Source organism: Lineus longissimus, chromosome 12 (genome assembly GCF_910592395.1).
Source record: "Lineus longissimus chromosome 12, tnLinLong1.2, whole genome shotgun sequence".
Lineage (NCBI taxonomy): Eukaryota > Metazoa > Nemertea > Pilidiophora > Heteronemertea > Lineidae > Lineus > Lineus longissimus.
In genome coordinates, this window is record NC_088319.1 from 11,208,599 (window position 1) to 11,230,744 (window position 22,146).

The 22,146-nt window shown below is 40.7% G+C and overlaps 1 protein-coding gene across 1 annotated transcript; it reads right to left on the minus strand.

Annotated features, from left to right (window-relative positions):
- Positions 1-2,963: 2,963 nt before the first annotated feature.
- Positions 2,964-11,488, minus strand: LOC135496544 (retinal homeobox protein Rx1-like). Its single transcript, XM_064785905.1, has 6 exons — positions 11,353-11,488; positions 10,383-10,568; positions 10,049-10,275; positions 3,490-3,739; positions 3,301-3,321; positions 2,964-3,112 (listed from the first exon to the last, which is right to left on the minus strand). Exons 1-6 carry the CDS (start codon positions 11,486-11,488, stop codon positions 2,964-2,966), a joined length of 969 nt encoding a protein of 322 aa, XP_064641975.1.
- Between the last annotated feature and the right edge of the window lie 10,658 nt (positions 11,489-22,146).

Genomic DNA, 22,146 nt, shown 5'->3' on the forward strand with positions numbered 1-22,146 from the left:
TAAACTATAAAGTGTACTGTATATACATATTGTGAAACGAGCACTTTTGTGAAGGCTAGCTTAGCTTTTCAAATGCCAAATTATGGAGTTATCCATTAATTTTGTATCCGGGGACATATCATTTTGGATCATGGAAATGTAGAATTCCCGAATAGCCTGAGGGTCGCTTCGGATGAAGTCGTCAAATGACTGAGTCACCCACCATACGCGTAGTTCTATGGGATTTGCTGTACCCCGCGCTGGAGACTCCAGTCAGCGTTAAGAATTCGGGACGTATTTGTGCCCGCAGACCGTTTGACGGTCTACCCTCAGATTTGAAAGTAAAGGAAGTATGTACCTTGCATTCGAAACTCGTTGTTGGCTCCCTCTACTGTGCGTTCAACGTTAAGGGGTTTGCTCCACTCTACTTCGCAGACAAGTTCAGGCAATTATGTTTAAGGTGACGTACTCAACGTTGAAAGTAAAGTGGTTCGGTCCAATCTTCGTTGAATTCTAAGGGGTTCTTTGTAGCCCTACTCTGCGTTTGATGCTTACGTTCGCTCCACTCAACCTCTGCTAGAAAGTTACTCGGCGTACGGAGTTTACAACACTCTTCTCGATTTGAACAACTAGTCTGGGTGGAGAGTAAGGGGTTATTGTACTTTTATTCCATGTTGTGTTGCGCTTCGTTTTTTACATGTAATTGAAATTTTTGTTCTTGATGGTGTAAAAGGTTTTTTTCTCGTAATGATATACAGAATGACATTTTTTTGATCCGCTATCCGCTATTGAAATCCCAGAAGTCTTATTTTAGCTGTCCAAAGGTCTGGCTGTTCTCTCTCTCTCTTTCTATTTTTTTATTTTTGCAAAATGATGATGATAGGATGACAATGCGTAATAATTCGATCTCATATGACTATTTAGTCTTATACAGCTATTTCAGAGCTGCATGCACGTGTACATTTATTTCGTATTAAGAATAGATAGCTGTCGTCTATGTTCTGTAATAAAATATAGAAATCAAATGCTCGTTTTGTGTTTTGCTTTCCCGAATTTCCGTAATTTCACAAATTCATCACACTCATCAACACTCATCAACTCTTATCAACAAAATCAACTCATCTGGTAGTTCCTATTGCACCAACTGGAAAATGAGTAATTCATAAATTAGTAATTTTATTTTTACTAATCAATTTTAAGAGTGCATGATAGCGCATCAAGTGACCTTTATTCCTGGCGAGCGATGTGCTCCGCCACATTTGGCCATGAATGATGAAAACAAAAGAGAGACCAATCGACGACTTCGTGTTACACGATCAGCTCACCTTGATCATGCAGACCACCTCCTTTTGAAGGGGCATGCCATCCGAATTTACTGTTTGGGTTGGAAAATAGAAGTGCAATTATACCCAATGCCGTAGTGCAGTTATCATGCATCATATCTAAAACTTGGTATGTATAGTTTTGTATGCCTGTCTACACAACGACAACGCTGAACTTTATTTTTTGTACGTACTTACGCATTAATTGGACACAGTTTTCATTCAATATCAGTTACCAGTTTCCAATTCTTTACGATCGGCATAGGCCTTTGGAGTAATAGATAATGCAAGACATACAGAAATAATAATCTAAAAGATAATCTATGGACTCATAATTATTTATTCACCTCCGCTGAATGGGCCGGGAGTGCTCAATGACGAATATTAAAAAAATATAATACAATATCATACATATTTACAATATCAACAGTAACAGTAATATTACAGTTCGCTTACCTGAACAGCAATGAACATGGTATTTACAAACATTAACCGTAAGTGTTCATGTACATCTACAAACCGTACCGGTACATGACATGTATATATACGTTTATCGTATTCTTTTTCCAAAAAATACAGCTAATACTGATCTTTGTCTTTAATGTTCGATTTGCAAAAGTGTTCTTCCCTATTGTATGGGGACGTTTTAAAAAAAACCCGCATATCCATTACTCCGTTCTTCCCAGGACATTCAAAACCGTTACACCAATATATAGCCGACGACACAAGAGTGCGTTTTCATGGTTGTTGGGACCATTCACCTTGATCATGCAGACAACCTCCTTGTGAAGTGGCATGCCATTCATCGTGAACGACTAGTACCCGGATCCAGAGAACTTCTATGTGACCATATAAAAATGATGAAAAGAATATTCTATTTAGCTACAAACAGCAGACCGTAAGAAAGTTATAGTAGCATTGTGTGGAAGCGCGCGTATGGTGAGCCAAGATGCAACTGACGCGTTGACTGAATATAACGCCTCAACATCAAGATAGAAGTTTACCTATTCAAAACCAGCAATTACCAATCGAAGTGTATTCAACCCTATCACAGCATTGCTTCTGTATAGTTGCATTGCATCAAACATACGCGGCGTTTCAAAAGCTAAATTGTCACTTGCATTGTTATCAGTTAATGCTCTCGCTGCGTCGTGAATGCTGCAATGTCACTTGAATTGTTTCAGTTTATGCTCACGCTGCGTTGTGAATGCTGCAACGCCACTTGAATTGTATCGGTTTATGCTCACGCTGCGTTGCGAATGCTGCAATGCCACTTGAATTGTATCAGTTTATGCTCACGCTGAGTTGTGAATGCTGCAACGCCACTTGAATTGTATCGGTTTATGCTCACGCTGCGTTGCGAATGCTGCAATGCCACTTGAATTGTATCAGTTTATGCTCACGCTGCGTTGCGAATGCTGCAACGCCACTTTAATTGTATCGGTTTATGCTCACGCTGCGTTGCGAATGCTGCAATGCCACTTGAATTGTATCAGTTTATGCTCACGCTGCGTTGCAAATGCGAGTCAGGGGTATGAACGACAAATTATATCTGTCGAATAATGTCTGTGATTTCTATTTGACCCATCAGGGGTAAATCGGGAGAAGAATTTCTCAGAAATTAAATGCACGAAAATAAATACAACAGAGTCGTACGAATTCCTAACTCAGGGTAGATGGCTTGAGTACTTCCGGTGACGACCGCGCAGATGATGATGGGATAGGTATTTGACCACAAGCGTACTTCTCCTCATAGTCTCGAGCAGGCGAAGGGTCCAGTTTAACTTTGGGGACGGACACAATTGGACGACCTGGAAAATATGAAAGAGACTTAATCTAAGGTCAGGGTGATAATTAAGAAATCCTGTGTGTTGATCGGCGAGGGATGTGTAGCCGGTGACGGCATGCCGCCAAGTCTCTCTTAACAGACTTCATAATACGAATATTGTTAGAACCGTTGACCTTTAAGCCGGAATCTGAACAATGATCTGCGTCTTACTGGCCCTCTCTGGTTTACAAGCTGCAACACATAAACAACACAACCTAATAAATTCAGTCAAAACCCGCTGTTGGCTGTGCTGCGTTCAGTAATTCTGCCTCCTTAGGACATTACAAATATAAAGGGCTATGCATCCGTATTGCCCTGTACAAAATCATGAAAAAAACTAAGCGCATTTGTCACACTCACTAGCAGCAGCAGCCATAGCAACGGACGGATTCATAGGTGGTGGGTACACACCAGGAAGTGATGGCACCGGAAGTGGATAGCGTGGAAGCCATGGAAACATCGGCCTTGGAAACGGAAGCTGGAGGTTGAGCATGCTCAGTGGAGGTGAATAGACTGGGAATTGTTCCATTCGCTGCCGCCAGAGCTCCATCATTCTCGCCATCGACTTCTCCTGCTTCCGCCATTTTGCTCTTCGGTTTTGGAACCAAACCTAAAGTGTTTAAATTAAGTTCGTTATACGATCTGAAAGTAGTAGTTTCATAGTGAATCGATGGACATTGGAGTACGATTGAGGATTCTAGTTGCAACCGCGGCAAAACTCATCTTCAGCGAGTATTTGGTAATTCAAATTACTCCACAGCGAAGTCGTATCATCAAAGACGTCAACAGCGCACCAGCTGGTGCCAAGTGTAGTTTTGCCACGGCGGTGACAAAAGCGCGAAACCCAGGTATCCTTGACGTGGTCAATGGTGGTAGGGACGCCTGGAGTTTTTCATTTTGTCTGTGAACGTCTTTTTTTTCATTTTCATTTCGTTATACACGATTTTGCATGTAACCACAGTGTTCTGTGATTGTTCGGGGGTCTCTCTAGCCATACGTAAAGTGTCCCTATAACTCAATTCCAATAAGAAATACACTTCCTTGTTTTTTTCTCTGAGATGCAGACAAGACATATCACACGGTACATTAGGCCTATATTGCGTGGAGATAATGCATCGCACAGTATGAGGATGAATGGGTAGAGAGACCAATCACGAATTCCCGGAAACCGTGATGTAACCAATACGTTGTCTTCTTCAGTATGTGTCAAAAGGACCCAGTTACCTTCCAAGTTAGCCAAAGGAACTTTAATATTTTGAACCTACCGGGGATATCTCACCAGATATTGGCACATGACCCTGGGTTTTGGTTCTAAATATGTTTCCCATAAATTTTAAATAGGACGCACAATAGGGCATATTAGGCACATCAAACCAGTTAATGAACTTAACATAAGTCTAATATTGAGAAAAAAATCACTCATAAATCTTCTCGGGAAGCTCATTGATGCAATTATAATGCTAACTGATGAAGTAATGTCGTGTCCATGTTTATTGAACTAATATGGACATAGTCTGCATGGTGAGCGTTAAGGGGTTATGGTCCAAGTAAGCTTGCAACAAAAGGGCAAGTTAGAAGTTAAAAGTTTCACCTCGAAAAAAACAAACGCCGTGTAGTTAAACAACAGAATATGCAATGCTATCAATCGATCAAATTAGGATGAATAATTGACTAATACGAATGTGGTCATTTTTTTCTGATCTCATTATGCCTTGTTATAACTTATTTATAGTGGTCTACCATAATTAACAACTTTGAATTTTGGAAATGCTCTCCCTTTACCTTATAGTTTATCAAAAATATGTCTGCCGTTTTCACATCTTGAGGGCTTGAGGAGACATTTCTGAAATTGCTTGCTATATTGAAGTGAATTTTTCAGTTACTTTTTTCTTGACTTTTTTACTTTTTGTGGACTCCGAGATGTAATTCATTGCACAATTAGGGCCAGTCGTTAACAAAAACAAATTGCTTTCCTTTACGTACACTTTCGGAAGAAACAAAAATATGTAAATGTAACATCAAGAAGCTTGGCATGATGATAACTCTGATGCCCTATTCACGGCCTACGACCTGAACATTTTAAATTAATGTCAATTTTGAAAACAAACTTGGTAATTCATTTTTTTCCAAATTATTTTGTTCATTTCCCAGAAATTGAGACAAATTTTAGTCTATCATATATCCGCACTGATACTACTGATAGTATCCTGAATTGCCAGCCTGTCAAGTCACGTGCTGTTAGTCCTTATAATCTATCATAAAAATTGAAAGATTGTATAAACCATGGTGTTTACTAAATATACCCAAGTTAAAACAACTGCTCCTTAATGATACGTGATATCCAGGGCAGTGAGATTTGTGTGGAGATGGAGGGTGTGTAGTTATGATTTCGAATTTAGACTGGACTCCAAAAGCATTTCACGGATATCCACACTCAGTCTGAGAGTCGGAGAGAATGGGTTAACAGCACCTTCCCTAAAATTAGCATTTCGCTTTAAAATCGATTTAGTTCGGTCATTAAAATTACCGATTATATCATAAAACTATTACTTTTTGCTCTAAACCTAAACGGACTAAAGAGAATTGTTTAGCGTTTCTAAAGCGGTTTTAGTGTAGTAGTTTTAATGACATTAGAAAGGAAGCATTAGGGCTTGTTTACCAAAATGTCTTTAGATTAAGACAACAATTGGATTTAATTGTATTACATGTTCTTGAGTCTGTAATAACATTTATGTTCGGACGCGTTCCTGAACGAAAATACGTCGTGTAAGGCCAACGCGCCTATGTCAATATGTTTGAATCGTGAGAAAATATTGTTATCCTAACTTATAAATGTTAAAAGGATGAAACTTCTCTGGATACCAATAAGTTTTGATAGATACCACTAAAATGTGTGAGTCGGGTCATCATGAAAAATTTGATCTCGAGTTTCAAGATGACCATGTGATTCTTGAAGGGCAAAATAAGATAATATGTGGTATCTCGGATTTCATACCCTTGATCTCGTTTTATTTGAGAAAAACATTTCAAAACTCTATTGCTAATGGAAATGCCATGTTTTCCAGCAATAGACAAACCCAAGGTTAATAGCAGCCCCACACACTTTTGATAGACATACTAAAGGTTTTTCAACTTTTGAAAAACTTTTAATAAGTTTTTCGGCCAAAACCAATATGCAGACCGTAGACTGAGGTATTTCAGCGAAGTGAAAAACCCATAGGTTTTTTTAAAATCTCTTGTTTTTTTCGTTTTACAAAAAACCTCGACGGGGTGCATATTTGTGTTGGCCAAAAAACCATTAGTGGTTTGTCAGGAGCTCAAAAACCGTTATTTCTAAGAGTGCAACCAGTTTTGTAATGGTACATCCCTACCTCAGTATTCAAACGACCTCATATATTTACTCCTTTGTGTATGCCTTTTCATTTTTTGTAACCCCCATCTTTGGGACTGACTCATGAAAATATACCCCCATTACCAAAATCATCTTAAAAGGCACAATACTTCTTCACTCGGGGGATTTGGACATCCCATCCTGTATTCCTGTTTCTGAATACCAGGATTTTGCGCGAAGCCCACGAAATGCTGATTTCGTTGACAAGTCGTTGCACTTCAGACGTCTCAGACTTGCTGACGACTTGACATCCGACTTAAAAACCGCAAGTGGTGAAATTTATAATTGGAGAGAATGGGCATTGGATGGCCATCTTTAAAAGCAAGAGTTAGAGGGTGGGGAACTAACAGTACCATGTGTGACAACCCTTTCTTCGGACAAATCAAAATCACCCAAATCCTTTGTCATAACCCTAATCTCCAGGAAGCAGGGTTTTATAGATCGTTTAGGCCGGGGTAAGAGACGGAGATCCATTCATGTTTGATTCAAAACGATGTTTTTGAAAACGAGGTGCCAGCGACTATATTGCGACTGTCAAAGACTTGCTCCAACCACAGTTCCATTGAATTTGATTGAGAGAATTATTATTATTGGGTGGAATGGGGTGGTCCCGTCCTTGATGAATGATGTGACTCAAAAGTACTTAGCAGCAGTTTCAAACATTCGTTCGTTTGATTAAGGAACACACTTTTAGATATAAAGGTGGTTTTTTAACTTCTGAATAATCTTTCAAGGTTTTTCGGCCAACACTATAATGCATCCCGTAGAAGATTTGTTTTGGTAAAATGCAAAACCCCAAATGGTTTTTGAGAAAAATATTGTTACATGGGTCTATACAGCCCAAGTTTTAGCTCAAGGTTGAGATTATTTATGGGCAATAATCGTTATCTTCTGTGAAACGGATAAAAGGAAACTTTGGAAATGCCAAGGATTGAACCCGGGGCCTCTCGCCATCTTTAGAGAAAGGTTTGTGAGGTTTTGAAAACCCTTTAAAGATTTTCGGCCACCGCAACTATGTACCCCGTGGAGGTTTTTCTTGTCGACAAAATGAAAACTCCACAACATTTTTTAGATTATTTTGACCGAAAAACCACATTCAAGGTTTTAATTCTAAGAGTGTACTACAATTTGTTTTCACTTGATGCTGGCCTTGGCCTTCAAATTCACTGGCCGATAAAAAAAAACCCTGTCATACCTGTGCGAGCCCACCTAAGCCATGTTGGACTCAATATGCACTGAGAAGCCAAGCCATAATATAAGATTATTTACAACACCAGCAAGGAATCGGCCATCGACCATCATAATAAAATGTCATTTAAAGACAGTGTATCTACGCATGCGCCAAGACCGCACCTTCCTGCAATCCCCAGTTTGGCAAAATCAAATCAATCCGATTATCGAAAAGGATTATCCAGTACCCTTTTCGAGGCATCCCATCTGAGGCCCTAATCTCTAATCGCAGACCATTGAAATCCTTTAAAACGTTATTCTAAACTGTTCAAACGTGTTTACAGTTGTTAACTTTCCCATTCAATTCAAAATAATATTGTTCCTGATCGGGCTGATCAAAAATAGGGATCTGGATGAGGCGGAACGAATATTCACGTCCTTGATGTATGCATTATTGTGTGGGATCCTGTGGCTTTTTAATAGATGGCAACGACTTCTGTTTTAATATGACTTGCGCTATTATTATTGCATTCATCACTTTTAGCTTTTGAATTTTTTTTACCTATACAAATACATCTCGTACAACTTTTTCATTGAAATGAAAAGCCCTCATAGGTTTTTTAATTTCTTAAAAAACCACAACTACGGGGTGACCTCATAGAACTAATAGTTTTAAAGCTTTTAAAATCCCTTCAATCGGTAAAGATTTTTTGGGTTACCCAAATATGCACCCCTGAGAGATCTTTTAGTGAAATAAACAGTTAGAGGGTTTTCATGATCTCAACTTCGCTAAAAAACCTCTATGCGTTGCACATTTTCAAAAGCTCAAAATCTTATACATGTATTTCTAAACATCATTTTTGTCAGCCGAAAAACCAAACGCTCAAAAACCTTCTATTTTCAAAGGCTGAAAGCCCTATATCTAAGAGACAGTGAGAATTTTGAGAACTCTCTCTCAGAATAAATGTCCTGATCACAAGCCCCCCCCCCCCACCCTTGAAACTATGACTTCATCATTGACTTGTTATATGATGTTGCTAGTTAACGTAGAAACAATATTAAGCTTGCCAAATATTTGATTTCCATGTATTTCCAATATCACTTATTAAATTTATATGATTTTGTAATTCGCAACGAAATATGAAGTTTATCTCGGTCGGTGGTGGAAATATAAGTCAGTTAATTTGGCAAACAGGACTAATCATGAGCCTATTTTAAAAATATCTGGACTTTGAGGTTTTCGTGGTAGGACACCTGCTGGGTGGGGTATGCAACTTGGCATTACTTACAGCACTTTAAGAAGCTATATTGTTACGAACACGAGGGCTAAACTAGATTTGCGTCAAGATATTCATGATTTTAGTCTCATTATCTCGACCCCCAGTATTTCTGTCCAAGTAAGAGGATATTCACCTTTAGTGATTGAATTTGATTTTTGAAAGTTGACTGGTTTCATTTACAGCTTATTCGAGTACAAAAAAAAGATAATTGTACTTATTAGTACGGGCAAATAATCGTTTCTAACTGAATTTGGCAAGTTATTCCTGGGCAACTGGCCCACAGGATTATTATATACGGGTGACAATCAATTCGCTGCGGGATGCGTCCAATTAAATGCGGGATTACTGTTAAATTACCTGCGCATGACAAAGCTACTCATTAAAGTGAATAAGCATTGGTTTATTAATCTCATGATGTGGATTAGGCGGCCTTGGCGGACGAGTGTTTTTGTAACAAAAGCACGAAGGTTTGACCCAATCGAAAATCCATGAAACTCTGTGTTCCCTCACAACTGGTTTATACTTAATATTTTCTTTATTTATTTGTACCAGTATGATCAGTCATATCATGAAAAAATAGTCGCTCGAATGTTCAGGTCGACCAGTTAGAAACGTTACTATAGCCCCAGTGGAGTTGATGTACACATGTATGCACAACAGGTTAAAAAAAGAATGCTTTTGCCATAAAAAGTACATCACTCGCCATTAGCGCTGCGCAGAGCTCTTAAAGATTCGGGGGGGGGGGGTTAATTAGGAAATCATGGGCGTTACTAGCGTGGGAAGGGGGGCAGGGCGCATATAAGTCACCAAAAAACCGACGTTTTTTTACCATGATATCGGCCGAAAAAATTCAAAAAGTGTCATTTTGACCCCCAGAGAGCCTCTCGCCCCACCAAGACCAAAACGCTAGCTACGCCCCTGATAGGTTCTGAATTTAGGATGAGAAGAGATGAGCGCTATCGAGCAGAGACCAGCCGCTGGTGGACTGATCCAGCGCAGTTGACGACGCAAAACCCCAAAAGGGAACCACCTCTCGTTCTCGGAGTCGGACAGCGATTGGTAATCATGTCTAACTTACCTGCACTCGTGCTTCTGTTAGGTCCACTTTCTCAGCTAGTTGCTCCCTGAGTGTACAGTCTGGGTAATGCGTGTGCTGGAACACATTCTCCAGCTCTCTTAACTGTTCAGCTGAGAAAGTCGTCCTGTTTCGTCTCTGCTTCTTCGAGGAAAAGCTGAAGTTGTGGTCGTCAAATCGGCCGGAATGGCTATGTTCGCTGTCAGAGGTATTGCCGTTTTCTCCGTGGTCTGAAAGTACATGATGATGATTAACTAATATCTGAGTAAATGCCATTCTTCTGAACTTCGATCTATGAAAAAAATATTCTTCTAAACATCAACTACACGTCACACACCACCAACATCCAGGTCAGAGGGCTGGTCACCCAGCACATTGGACGTCACGACAGCCTGTTGACAGTTGCCAAGAAGAGGAAACTGAGATGGTTTGGCCATGTGACCAGAGCCAAGGGAACCCTGGCAAATACGATCTTGCAGGGCACAGTTGAGGGAAGGCGAAAGCGAGGGCGCCCAAAGAGGATCTGGATGGATGACATAAAAGATTGAACAGGACGTAGAACAGAGGACCTGATCCGCCTTGCAGAGGACCGATCCCTATGGTGCCAAGTAGTCATGCATGCAGCGTCGCCCCAATGGCCTAACAGCTGCGGGACATGATGATGATGATGATGATGATGATGATGATGATGAAAACTATTATTTATTCGTTGGGTCGTATTTTGCGAGGGGGGAGTTCGTCGACGAAAAATGGTATCCTGCCCCTTCCCCCAATCCATGGCAGTTTTGGTAAATACAGCCTTGATACTGCGAAATTAAGTGCGTATTGTGTTTGTTAATAGATGCTCATTGGAGTTTCTTACGAGATGCTATGCGCATATATACCCCTTTGTGTCAAGTGAGAAAGGAATAGGGTTTATATGAACGCTATAGGTGATTGGAAGGCTTCAGATTAAGATCATTGGCTATAGTAAACTGTGCTAGTCAGTAATATGGAACTGGTGGTGCAATCGTCAACACACCTACATTGTAATTACCTAGAGGGTGTTAAGCGTAATAAAAATGATATACAATTAAGATACCAATATTTTGATGATAAAATGATAATTCAAAATGAAACAAACAAGACACTGAACCAAGTATACCAGAGGTCATCCCAAATATCAAAACGCCTTGTAATGGTTCATTTCTAACACGGTAATACTTCCGGAAATCTCTCACGAACTTTATGTGTATATGAATGATAAAGATACTAAATATCTTTAAAAATAGAAAAATAAAAATTGATAAAGATAACCAATTACCTACCTGAAACCTTTACATCTCTTTCGTCTTCAGACGACAGCTCATCATCTTGCGTGGAGCAGACATCGATATGCTCCTCGTGGACGCTGGCGTCTGTTGGCTCACATTTGAGCTGCGAGGCACATGAAACTCCAGCCATGTCTGCCAGGATAATGAGAGTCAATTGTCAATGTTTTAGATCTGATATAATTTGTAATGCCTCCTGGAATAAACCCGTGGTGTAGTTTTATGATAACTTTTCCTCGTTGTTGACTTGAGTTCAGGAATAATCTGCCAATATTAATTTCAGAAACAGTTTATTTCTTTTACGGTTCTGGTGTCTTTTGAATCAGTTTTGGTCATTTGCTGCCGACAACATACATGTACATGAAAAAGCGTCCTTCGCTAAGCCTAGCTAAGCCTTTTTTATCTCAGTAAGTTCCTCAAATGAATGAATCAAGTATAAGAAGTGGATGGACCGGGGCCTACCTAAATCGATCCTGACCAGATTTAGCAAGTTTTAAGTTTTTAAAAAGATAGACAAGTTTCCCTCTTCTCCTCCTTTAAGCAGTTTATGGACATCCCAGATGCCTCGCTTCCCGCCAAATAAAACGCGCCGAAACAGCTGTGTCTTATCCCAAATTGTTGTTGCTGTCGTTACCTCATTAAGCTATCTGTCCTATTCTGTGTCGGCCTAACAGAACTATCAGAATGCTCCAATGTTGAAAACACTTATATACAACTTTAGGTGCATTGTATCACAGCATTGGGATGAAAAATGATGATGAAAATGCTAAATGTAACCTAACATGCAGTCATGGTTTCCTCAGTCCTCTCTAGTCAGTAATAGTCATGAATATCCAGGATCGGTCAATTAAAAGACCAAAGATAATGCTCATGTACGACAGATTAATCTTCTCGATTTAAAAACGCCAATTAACACGCAGACAATGTTATATTTGGTTAGCTGCGATGTCAACACTTGAAACTTTTTTTGCAATTCTAACTTTCGCAACCAACCACGACAATTAACACAACCCTGATTTGAAGAAGACGATGGTCCTGTAGATCCGTTGATTTTTACAACGAATGTTCTGTCCCGAGTATCCAGTGTTGTACCGCTATTCCTTAGCTCTAAATTATAATTCAAACCATTGTTCCGTATCTTTGATAAAAAGTTCAGATCACTTATCCTCCTTTAACTCGAATCAAACAAACGTATGCTTTAATGGTTACTTCCGAATGGCTATGGGTAGATTTTAGTCCCTTTACCCCACCGCCTGGTTTTGCTTCTAAATATGCAAATTAATTCCATCACGTCAAAATGCGATTTTGGCCCTCTAAACCCCTTGCACGCGGCAACCCTTAGACTCAGTAGGGGGACCTTGGAATATCCAGTTAACCACGGTTTCAATTCCTTAAACTTCTAAACTGGCTTGAAGGGCTTATACAAATCATTTATTAGTGAGTTACCAGCAATAATCTTCGTACTTGGATCGACGAAAAATCTGTTAAATTGTTGGGTACGCTCGCACAGAGCAGCGGGGAGCTGTTCTGAGCCGAGAGGCCATTCCGAATTAAGTCTGATTCGAGTACTCCTGGTTTCCTTTGCAAATGTAGCGGAAATGTGTTGAGGTTTTAGGCATTTCTGTCTTGGAACCGAATGAAGTTGTAACGGAATAATCAGTTATTTTAGACCTTGACAATCTCTATGCATAATCATCATAACGTCGATTATGATATCCCTTCTATCCAACTTAAAATACAAAACCAGGTTTATTGAATGTTACGCCAAGAGCCGACTGGGCGCAGTGGGAGGTTGGGTGATAAACATTACCAAAGTGCGGTAATTTGATCTAGATTCGCATGAATACCAACAAACCTATTCAATAGGTTGATTTTCTTTTCAGGAATACATGGTCAAATACGTTGACATACCGAAGGTCAACTCATCTTTTTCATCAGTCGATTTAAGATGGCGTCAATATTCCTGGACACCCGGATGTTGGAAGACAACCTCGTTTTCGACGAGCGATGCCATTGCCAAATTCTTTTTCGGATCTGAAGAATTCTACAGATTTGAGTGCGACCAAAACGTCATTTTCATGTTTTTGCAAGCCTTTGGCTTTTTACGCAATCAATGACCAAAGGCTCTTAGAAACAAATTCTCTCCAGTCGCAGTTTAGCATGGAATGATTTTTTAGGACTTATTCGGTGTTTCGATTCAAATTGATACACGTGTATCGGTCATGGTTGCCAGAAATTGACAACAGACTCGCTGAGCATTTCAACTCTCGAAAATCTAAAAATATGATTTCTTGGAGTAATAATGGTGGTCAAGATGCGCCTGAGGGAGCCGTCATTTGTGGACGGACGAACCTGAAGGCTCATTGCATATTCCAAACATTTCAGGTTATGTAATGGTGTTAAGACAGAACTACACCAACGCGTCTAATGAGCACCATTCATTACTCTTCATGGCCCTTCCTAATTTCAAATCCAATTAGTTTCTTTGCAAAAATAGACGGATTAAAGTTTAAGGGTCGGAAGTAGCGAATGGGTTTTTAAACGTTTTATTTGTGAGTATGAGTGGGGGCGGGCAAGACAGAACAGGCTGACCTCGGGCTTTCTTCAAGCGTCGGGAGTGACCTTGTCGTGGCGCCGCAGGGTCTTGGTGGTGCGAACGCGTGCCCGGAATAGGATTACCCCGAATGACCAAGGCGGAGAACAAGATGGCTGACACTTACCATGTCAACGCCATGGCCACTTCTTCTTGATTCCATCACTGGCGCCAGAGGGCTTTACGGCGGTGGGCTTGGAATATCTATCTGTCGTGACTGTTTTGAATGCTTGCTATGGGAAGTGGCCACTCGAAATGACCCACTCGAAATTACAGTTGTCGAGTTCTGGTATCTGGTATCTGAGTCAGCTGTCATAAACTGTGATTTCATCTAAAATTACTAAATAGCCGTGCATAGTCTTCCAGCTGTATAGGCAAAATAGTAGTTTCAGAGGAATCACTTCCTTGACTCAAATCCGTCGGCTCTGGGATAATTGGAATTGTATACTCTTTGCGCACATGCACATGCCTTGTAAACACTACTTCAGTTTTATATGCAGTGCGATTATGCATGAACACTTCATGTCCAAATACGGACTGCATGAGTTACAGCAGAACGCATTTTAGATACTGAATAAGGAACATTCGTTCACTGCCCGACGACAGAGCTCGCAGGGCCGAAAATTGCTTTGGTGAAAAGATATGCAGAGAAGTTAACCTTAAAGCAAGACTACCGTTTGAACGTCGCCGCTGCGTTGGAAGTATATTTCCTGCACTGCAAGCGACTAATATGTCCAGGTGCCGATGGCACCTTTCGATTGGTCAGACCTGATTACTTAGGTTTAAAAGCCATTTGAATTTTAATCGTTGCTATATCAGAACCCAAGTTATTCCAAAAACCGGATTAGTTCGTCTTCGAGGTGGCGGCAATATCAACATTTAAGATGGCGGCCACCAGTAGGCGCCTTTTCAGTATCACATACTTTTAATATTACATACTTAATATAAATTCACGCATTGCCGTTGTGCAGAAAGATACACAAATACTATAAATACCAAGTTTCGTATGCATCATAACTGCACTACGGCATTGTGTATATCTGCATTTCCATTTTCTGGACTACCAGTAATTACGAACGGCGTACTCCTTTAATATCAGTGTAAAAGGCGGACTCCAACAATAAATTGGTACATGTCTTTGGTAAAGCTTGCTGGGTCATGCCCTCACAGAACTTGGGATTTCATCCGTAAGCATGACGTCAAAGATGCTAATACAAGCTTCGTATCGCGTCTGTATCTTTGACCACCGCCAATACAATAAAGATAAAAATTCAGAGCATAATTACAGAACCAGAGGTTCGCCAAAATGTAATGCTCGGTACTGTAGCGCAGGCTCCAGTACGGTTCATCCAGCTTGTAATGGTTGCTAACACCTTGGAGGTCAAGGACGAATGTGAACAGACGAAGCGGAATTGACGTCACCACGTATGCAATGCTGACCAGAATGAGCATGCGAGTTAGGAATTTCTTGTCGCTTTTAGCTCCTGTTTTGGTTTCGTTGTTTTCGATTCCCAATTTTGCTCGCGACTTTTGAGCTCGGCGCAGAAGGACAATGATGGCGATGTTGCAGCAAAGAATGATGACGAAGGGAATCAGAGTGCCGAATATCAACTGAAAACCGGAAACGAGACTCTCGACGATTGGTGCTTCTGGGAACATCACGACCAATACTTCGCTCCCTGTAATGATGAAAATAATACCCCATGCTACATGTAATTATTGGTCAGTTCGAGGCTCGTGATTACCATCGTAATCTAACTTTCCAATCAAAATCTTGCTACTATTGGCGTTATGCTTTCCACCAATGAACTTCATTTTACCACCTGACATGGAGGGAAAAAATCTTCCGGGCTTTCTGAAAAACAGGGAATTTGATTACTTCCTGTCAAATTTGTTCAATCAGAAGTGTTAACTTCAGCATTTCCGTTTCAGACGTCAGAAATGAGCAAATCAGAAAGGTCTTATTTGGCAGACTCACGGTAAATTTGTTTTGGAAAGGGTGCCACTACCTGTTGTTTTGTCTGTAATTAATCTCTGCGTGAAAAATAGGCTGAGGTTTAAGAGGGCAATCACGACAGTGGTAAAAGTGACTATTTTCATGGCCCTGGACGTGGTGCACATGGTTCTTGCTCTCATTGGGAAGGCAACTGCAAGCAGACGGTCAGCCGACATCTCCGTTAAAAAGAGCCCGGATGTTATCCCGCCCGTGTAGGCAAAATACCAAGAAAATCTGAAAGCGAATTCACACTGGCTACTTCGAATTGATTATCGAAGAGAACTGACTCGCAATTCCGTGCAAATCCACCACTGTTGACGTCATAGGCGCCAAAAGCAACTTCCTTTGAGCTCGATTGGAAATATTTTTCAACAAGACTATGCAAATCAGCTACAAACATTCTTTATCAACTTACTGACCTCTTGTACATGTATATATATACGATGTAGAGACCGCGCAGATATCGAAATGTACGATTATCTTCAATTTGAAGAACTATTCTGACAGCATCATTTAGTTACTCACGACACCCAGTCACGTTCACATATTAAGGAAATCACGCAAAATACGTCTTTCGGATGTGGGGGTTGGGTGGGTGTACGACTTCAGAATCTTTAAGACGTATTTCCTGTGAACTCACAGTGTATGTATATACTAACTTAAACATCAATTCCCTGTTGTTAACAATTCCGTCACCAAGATCAAGCATCACGAGTGGGAAATACCAAAAGTTGTTCAACAGGACCAAGTTATCAGCGGCCGCCATTGCAGTGATATAAACACAAGGCGACAGGTTCCTGTTATGTTTCAGAGTAATAACCAACATGGCAATGAAGTTTCCTGGCACCCCAAATATGCCTGAAACCATCCAACCATACTTCGACACAATATAGTAGACAAGTTCGAGGAGAGGGTAACGCTCGTTGGCCGTTTCCAGAATGTAGCCCGTGATTTCCGAAGTAGACATTGCACCCTCAGAAGCACTTGATATGTTCTACACTCGTGAATGCAACAATACGGACAGAATATGATCCGGCTTGGGCGAGATGCTGAATGCATTTGATTGCTGCCTAGGAACAATAATGACTTCGAAATGCGAGAGTGCAAAAAAGCTATTTTCCATGCTTTTTCAAACCTTCGAGTTATTTGAAACTGAGAATTGTCGCTGTTTATCATCTAGATGAGAAAAAAATGTGATGAAGCGTTAAATTTAATCAGTGAGGCAGGTGAACGAGTCAACCCGCCCCACGAGCATGTTGTGACGCAAAAACTACAAAACTAAGTTATTTTGAGTATCATGGTGCGTATGGGTATCCTTCATTGGATTAAGTCATTGGCCGTCGTTTTTATAATCTTGTTAACTCTACGTCAGGACACGGGTGCTTGCGTTTATTTTCCAACCACCACAAGCCAAATATAGGTCGATCTTGAAATCTAGCTTATGTTTGGTAAGAAGAGTATGTTTGCTAGCATGCAAAGAAATGTCGGTTTGACAGGAATTGTGACGAGTTTTAAAAGTTAATCCAATATATACAATTACCATCCTTACATTCCCCTTTACATGTACAGATGTTTGGTTACCAGGTTCACGCTGGCTAAACAACACCAGCATTATCATTTACAATCAACAGAGTTACATGATATAGCGGGTTATTCAGAATAATAAATGCCTGTGCCCGGTTTTTTGAAACTATTTTTGTCTCTAACGCTAGCGTTTACTTAACTTGGCGTTATCTCCATCGGCTAAGCCCATTGACTTAACACCCCGTAAAGTTAACGCCAGCGTTAGTGACATAATTTGTTGTTAACAACCAGGCCGTGGTCGAGTCTACAACATTGAGTATGAATTTTGCTTAGCAACATAGAATATGACAGCTCAACGTGTCTTTCATTAACTAAGAACAACTACATGTACTCTCATTTCTCATACAAACATCTATGCTAGGCGTGTGTTACCAGTTAGCATCTATCTTTGGAATCAGCTACCCCCATTTGTGAAAACATTTACCTCCGGACAACTTCGAAGAGGCTATAAGAACAAACGATAGCCCTCAAGGAGGTTTGTTGTTCACGGGAAGAACTTAGTAGCTTAAGCTTTATACGGTACATGTATATTTCTCGCTTGAGAACCAGGGCGGAAATATCCCTTAAAAAATGCTTGCATGATCATACTAATAGAGACAAACTCCTCGTAGTTGTTTGTTCCTCAGGCTCGTGTCCAGTCTGGTAATTAAAACCACGCGCCTCCCTGTGAGGTCTCGTAATATTTGGGTGGTCGATCGCCCCGGTCAACGTAGCTACAATCAAACCTTGTGTCACGAATAAACGGAGGCGTACTCTCACTTGTGACGAGCCTGGCTCAACAGTCGCAGGTCCAGGTCACGCACCTGTATTAAACCAATCAGCTCGCGGATGTACACGAAAATAGATCAGTTTGATATGAATGCGTGGTCTCACCATTCCAGTGGAATGGTAATTTCCATTTAAAATATTGTTCTTCTTAAATTGTGAATAAGGTGTGTTTAAAATGACGAAAATGATGAAGTTTTGAACAGTCCAATAGGCTTACTTATGTGGTTTTGAGGCTCCATTAAACCCGTCGTGGTGAAAAAGCTGATACGCTTGTTAAAAGCCGTCAAAAATCAACCCCTTAACTTCAGAGCCCCCCTCCCCCCAAACCGTGAAATTATCATGCATAACGTACAACGAAAATTTCATGGTTTGACAGGCTAAGATAGGTCTATTTGGCTGTGAAAGCGTTCCTCTCTGTTCACGTTTCAGAAAAAGTTATGAGCATTTAAATGTACCATTCTAAAGGGATAACGACTTAAAACTTTATTACAGGTACGTGACCTCCAGGAATACATTGCTGGAAGAAGCATCAGCGTAAAAGGAGGACTCGGACAATTGGCGGCATTCGTAGAAGTTACTGTTTCACTGAACTTGGGATTTCATTCGTAAGCAAGACGTCAAAGATGCTAGTACAAGCTTCGTATCGCGTCTGTATCTTTGACCGCCGCCGATACAATAAAGATAAAAATTCAGAGCATAATTACAGAACCAGAGATTCCCCAAAATGTAATGCTCGGTACTGTAGCGCAGGCTCCAGTACGGTTCATCCAGCTTGTAATGGTTGCCAACAATTGGGAGGTCAAGGACGAATGTGAACAGACGATACGGAATTGACGTCACCACGTATGCAATGCTGACCAGAATGAGCATGCGTGTTAGGAATTTCTTGTCGCTTTTAGCTCCCGTTTTGGTTTTGTTGTTTTCGATTCCCAATTTTGCTCGCGACTTTTGAGCTCGGCGCAGAAGGACAATGATGGCGATGTTGCAGCAAAGAATGATGACGAAGGGAATCAGAGTGCCGAAAATCAACTGAAAACCGGAAACGAGACTCTCAACGATTGGTGCTTCTGGGAACATCACGACCAATACTTCGCTCCCTGTAATGATGAAAATTATACCCCATGCTACATGTAATTATTGGTCAGTTCGAGTCCCGTGATTACCATCGTAACCTAACTTTCCAATCAAAATCTTGCTACTATTGGCGTAATTCTTTCCACCAATGAACTTCATTATACCACCTGACCTGGACGGAAAAAATATTCAGGGCTTTCTGAAAAACAGGGAATTTGAATACTTATGGTCAAATTTGTTCAATCAAAAGTGTTAACTTCTGCATCTTCGCTTCAGACGTCAGAAATGAACAAATCAGAAAGGTCTTATTTGGCAGATTCACGGTAAATTTGTTTTGGAAAGGGTGCCACTACCTGTTGTTTTGTCTGTAATTAATCTCTGCGTGAAAAATAGGCTGAGGTTTAAGATGGCAATCACGACAGTGGTAAAAGTGACTATTTTCATGGCCCTGGACGTGGTGCACATGGTTCTTGCTCTCATTGGGAAGGCAACTGCAAGCAGACGGTCAGCCGACATCTCCGTTAAAAAGAGCCCGGATGTTATCCCGCCCGTGTAGGCAAAATACCAAGAAAATCTGAAAGCGAATTCACACTGGCTACTTCGAATTGATTATCGAAGAGAACTGACTCGCAATTCCGTGCAAATCCACCACTGTTGACGTCATAGGCGCCAAAAGCAACTTCCTTTGAGCTCGATTGGAAATATTTTTCAACAAGACTATGCAAATCAGCTACAAACATTCTTTATCAACTTACTGACCTCTTGTACATGTATATATATACGATGTAGAGACCGCGCAGATATCGAAATGTACGATTATCTTCAATTTGAAGAACTATTCTGACAGCATCATTTAGTTACTCACGACACCCAGTCACGTTCACATATTAAGGAAATCACGCAAAATACGTCTTTCGGATGTGGGGGTTGGGTGGGTGTACGACTTCAGAATCTTTAAGACGTATTTCCTGTGAACTCACAGTGTATGTATATACTAACTTAAACATCAATTCCCTGTTGTTAACAATTCCGTCACCAAGATCAAGCATCACGAGTGGGAAATACCAAAAGTTGTTCAACAGGACCAAGTTATCAGCGGCCGCCATTGCAGTGATATAAACACAAGGCGACAGGTTCCTGTTATGTTTCAGAGTAATAACCAACATGGCAATGAAGTTTCCTGGCACCCCAAATATGCCTGAAACCATCCAACCATACTTCGACACAATATAGTAGACAAGTTCGAGGAGAGGGTAACGCTCGTTGGCCGTCTCGAGAATGTAGCCCGTGATTTCCGAAGTAGACATTGCACCCTCAGAAGCACTTGATATGTTCTACACTCGTGAATGCAACAATACGGTCAGAATATGATCCGGCTTGGGCGAGATGCTGAATGCATTTGATTGCTGCCTAGGAACAATAATGACTTCGAAATGCGAGAGTGCAAAAAAGCTATTTTCCATGCTTTTTCAAACCTTCGAGTTATTTGAAACTGAGAATTGTCGCTGTTTATCATCTAGATGAGAAAAAAATGTGATGAAGCGTTAAATTTAATCAGTGAGGCAGGTGAACGAGTCAACCCGCCCCACGAGCATGTTGTGACGCAAAAACTACAAAACTAAGTTATTTTGAGTATCATGGTGCGTATGGGTATCCTTCATTGGATTAAGTCATTGGCCGTCGTTTTTATAATATTGTTAACTCTGCGTCAGGACACGGCCGGGTGCTTGCGTTTATTTTCCAACCACCACAAGCCAAATATAGGTCGATCTTGAAATCTAGCTGATGTTTAGTAAGAAGAGTATTTTTGCAAGCATGCAAAGAAATGTCGGTATGACAGGGATTGTGACGAGTTTTAAAAGTTAATCCAATATATACAATCACCATCCTTACATTCCCCTTTACATGTACAGATGTTTGGTTACCAGGTTCACGCTGGCTAAACAACACCAGCATTATCATTTACAATCAACAGAGTTACATGATTATAGCGGGTTATTCAGAATAATAAATGCCTGTGCCCGGTTGTTTGAAACTATTTTTGTCTCTAACGCTAGCGTGTACTTAACTTGGCGTTATCTCCATCGGCTAAGCCCATTGACTTAACACCACGTAAAGTTAACGCCAGCGTTAGTGACATAATTTGTTGTTAACAACCAGGCCGTGGTCGAGTCTACAACATTGAGTATGAATTTTGCTTAGCAACATAGAATATGACAGCTCAACGTGTCTTTCATTAACTAAGAACAACTACATGTACTCTCATTTCTCATACAAACATCTATGCTAGGCGTGTGTTACCAGTTAGCATCTATCTTTGGAATCAGCTACCCCCATTTGTGAAAACATTTACCTCCGGACAACTTCGAAGAGGCTATAAGAACAAACGATAGCCCTCAAGGAGGTTTGTTGTTCACGGGAAGAACTTAGTAGCTTAAGCTTTATACGGTACATGTATATTTCTCGCTTGAGAACCAGGGCGGAAATATCCCTTAAAAAATGCTTGCATGATCATACTAATAGAGACAAACTCCTCGTAGTTGTTTGTTCCTCAGGCTCGTGTCCAGTCTGGTAATTAAAACCACGCGCCTCCCTGTGAGGTCTCGTAATATTTGGGTGGTCGATCGCCCCGGTCAACGTAGCTACAATCAAACCTTGTGTCACGAATAAACGGAGGCGTACTCTCACTTGTGACGAGCCTGGCTCAACAGTCGCAGGTCCAGGTCACGCACCTGTATTAAACCAATCAGCTCGCGGATGTACACGAAAATAGATC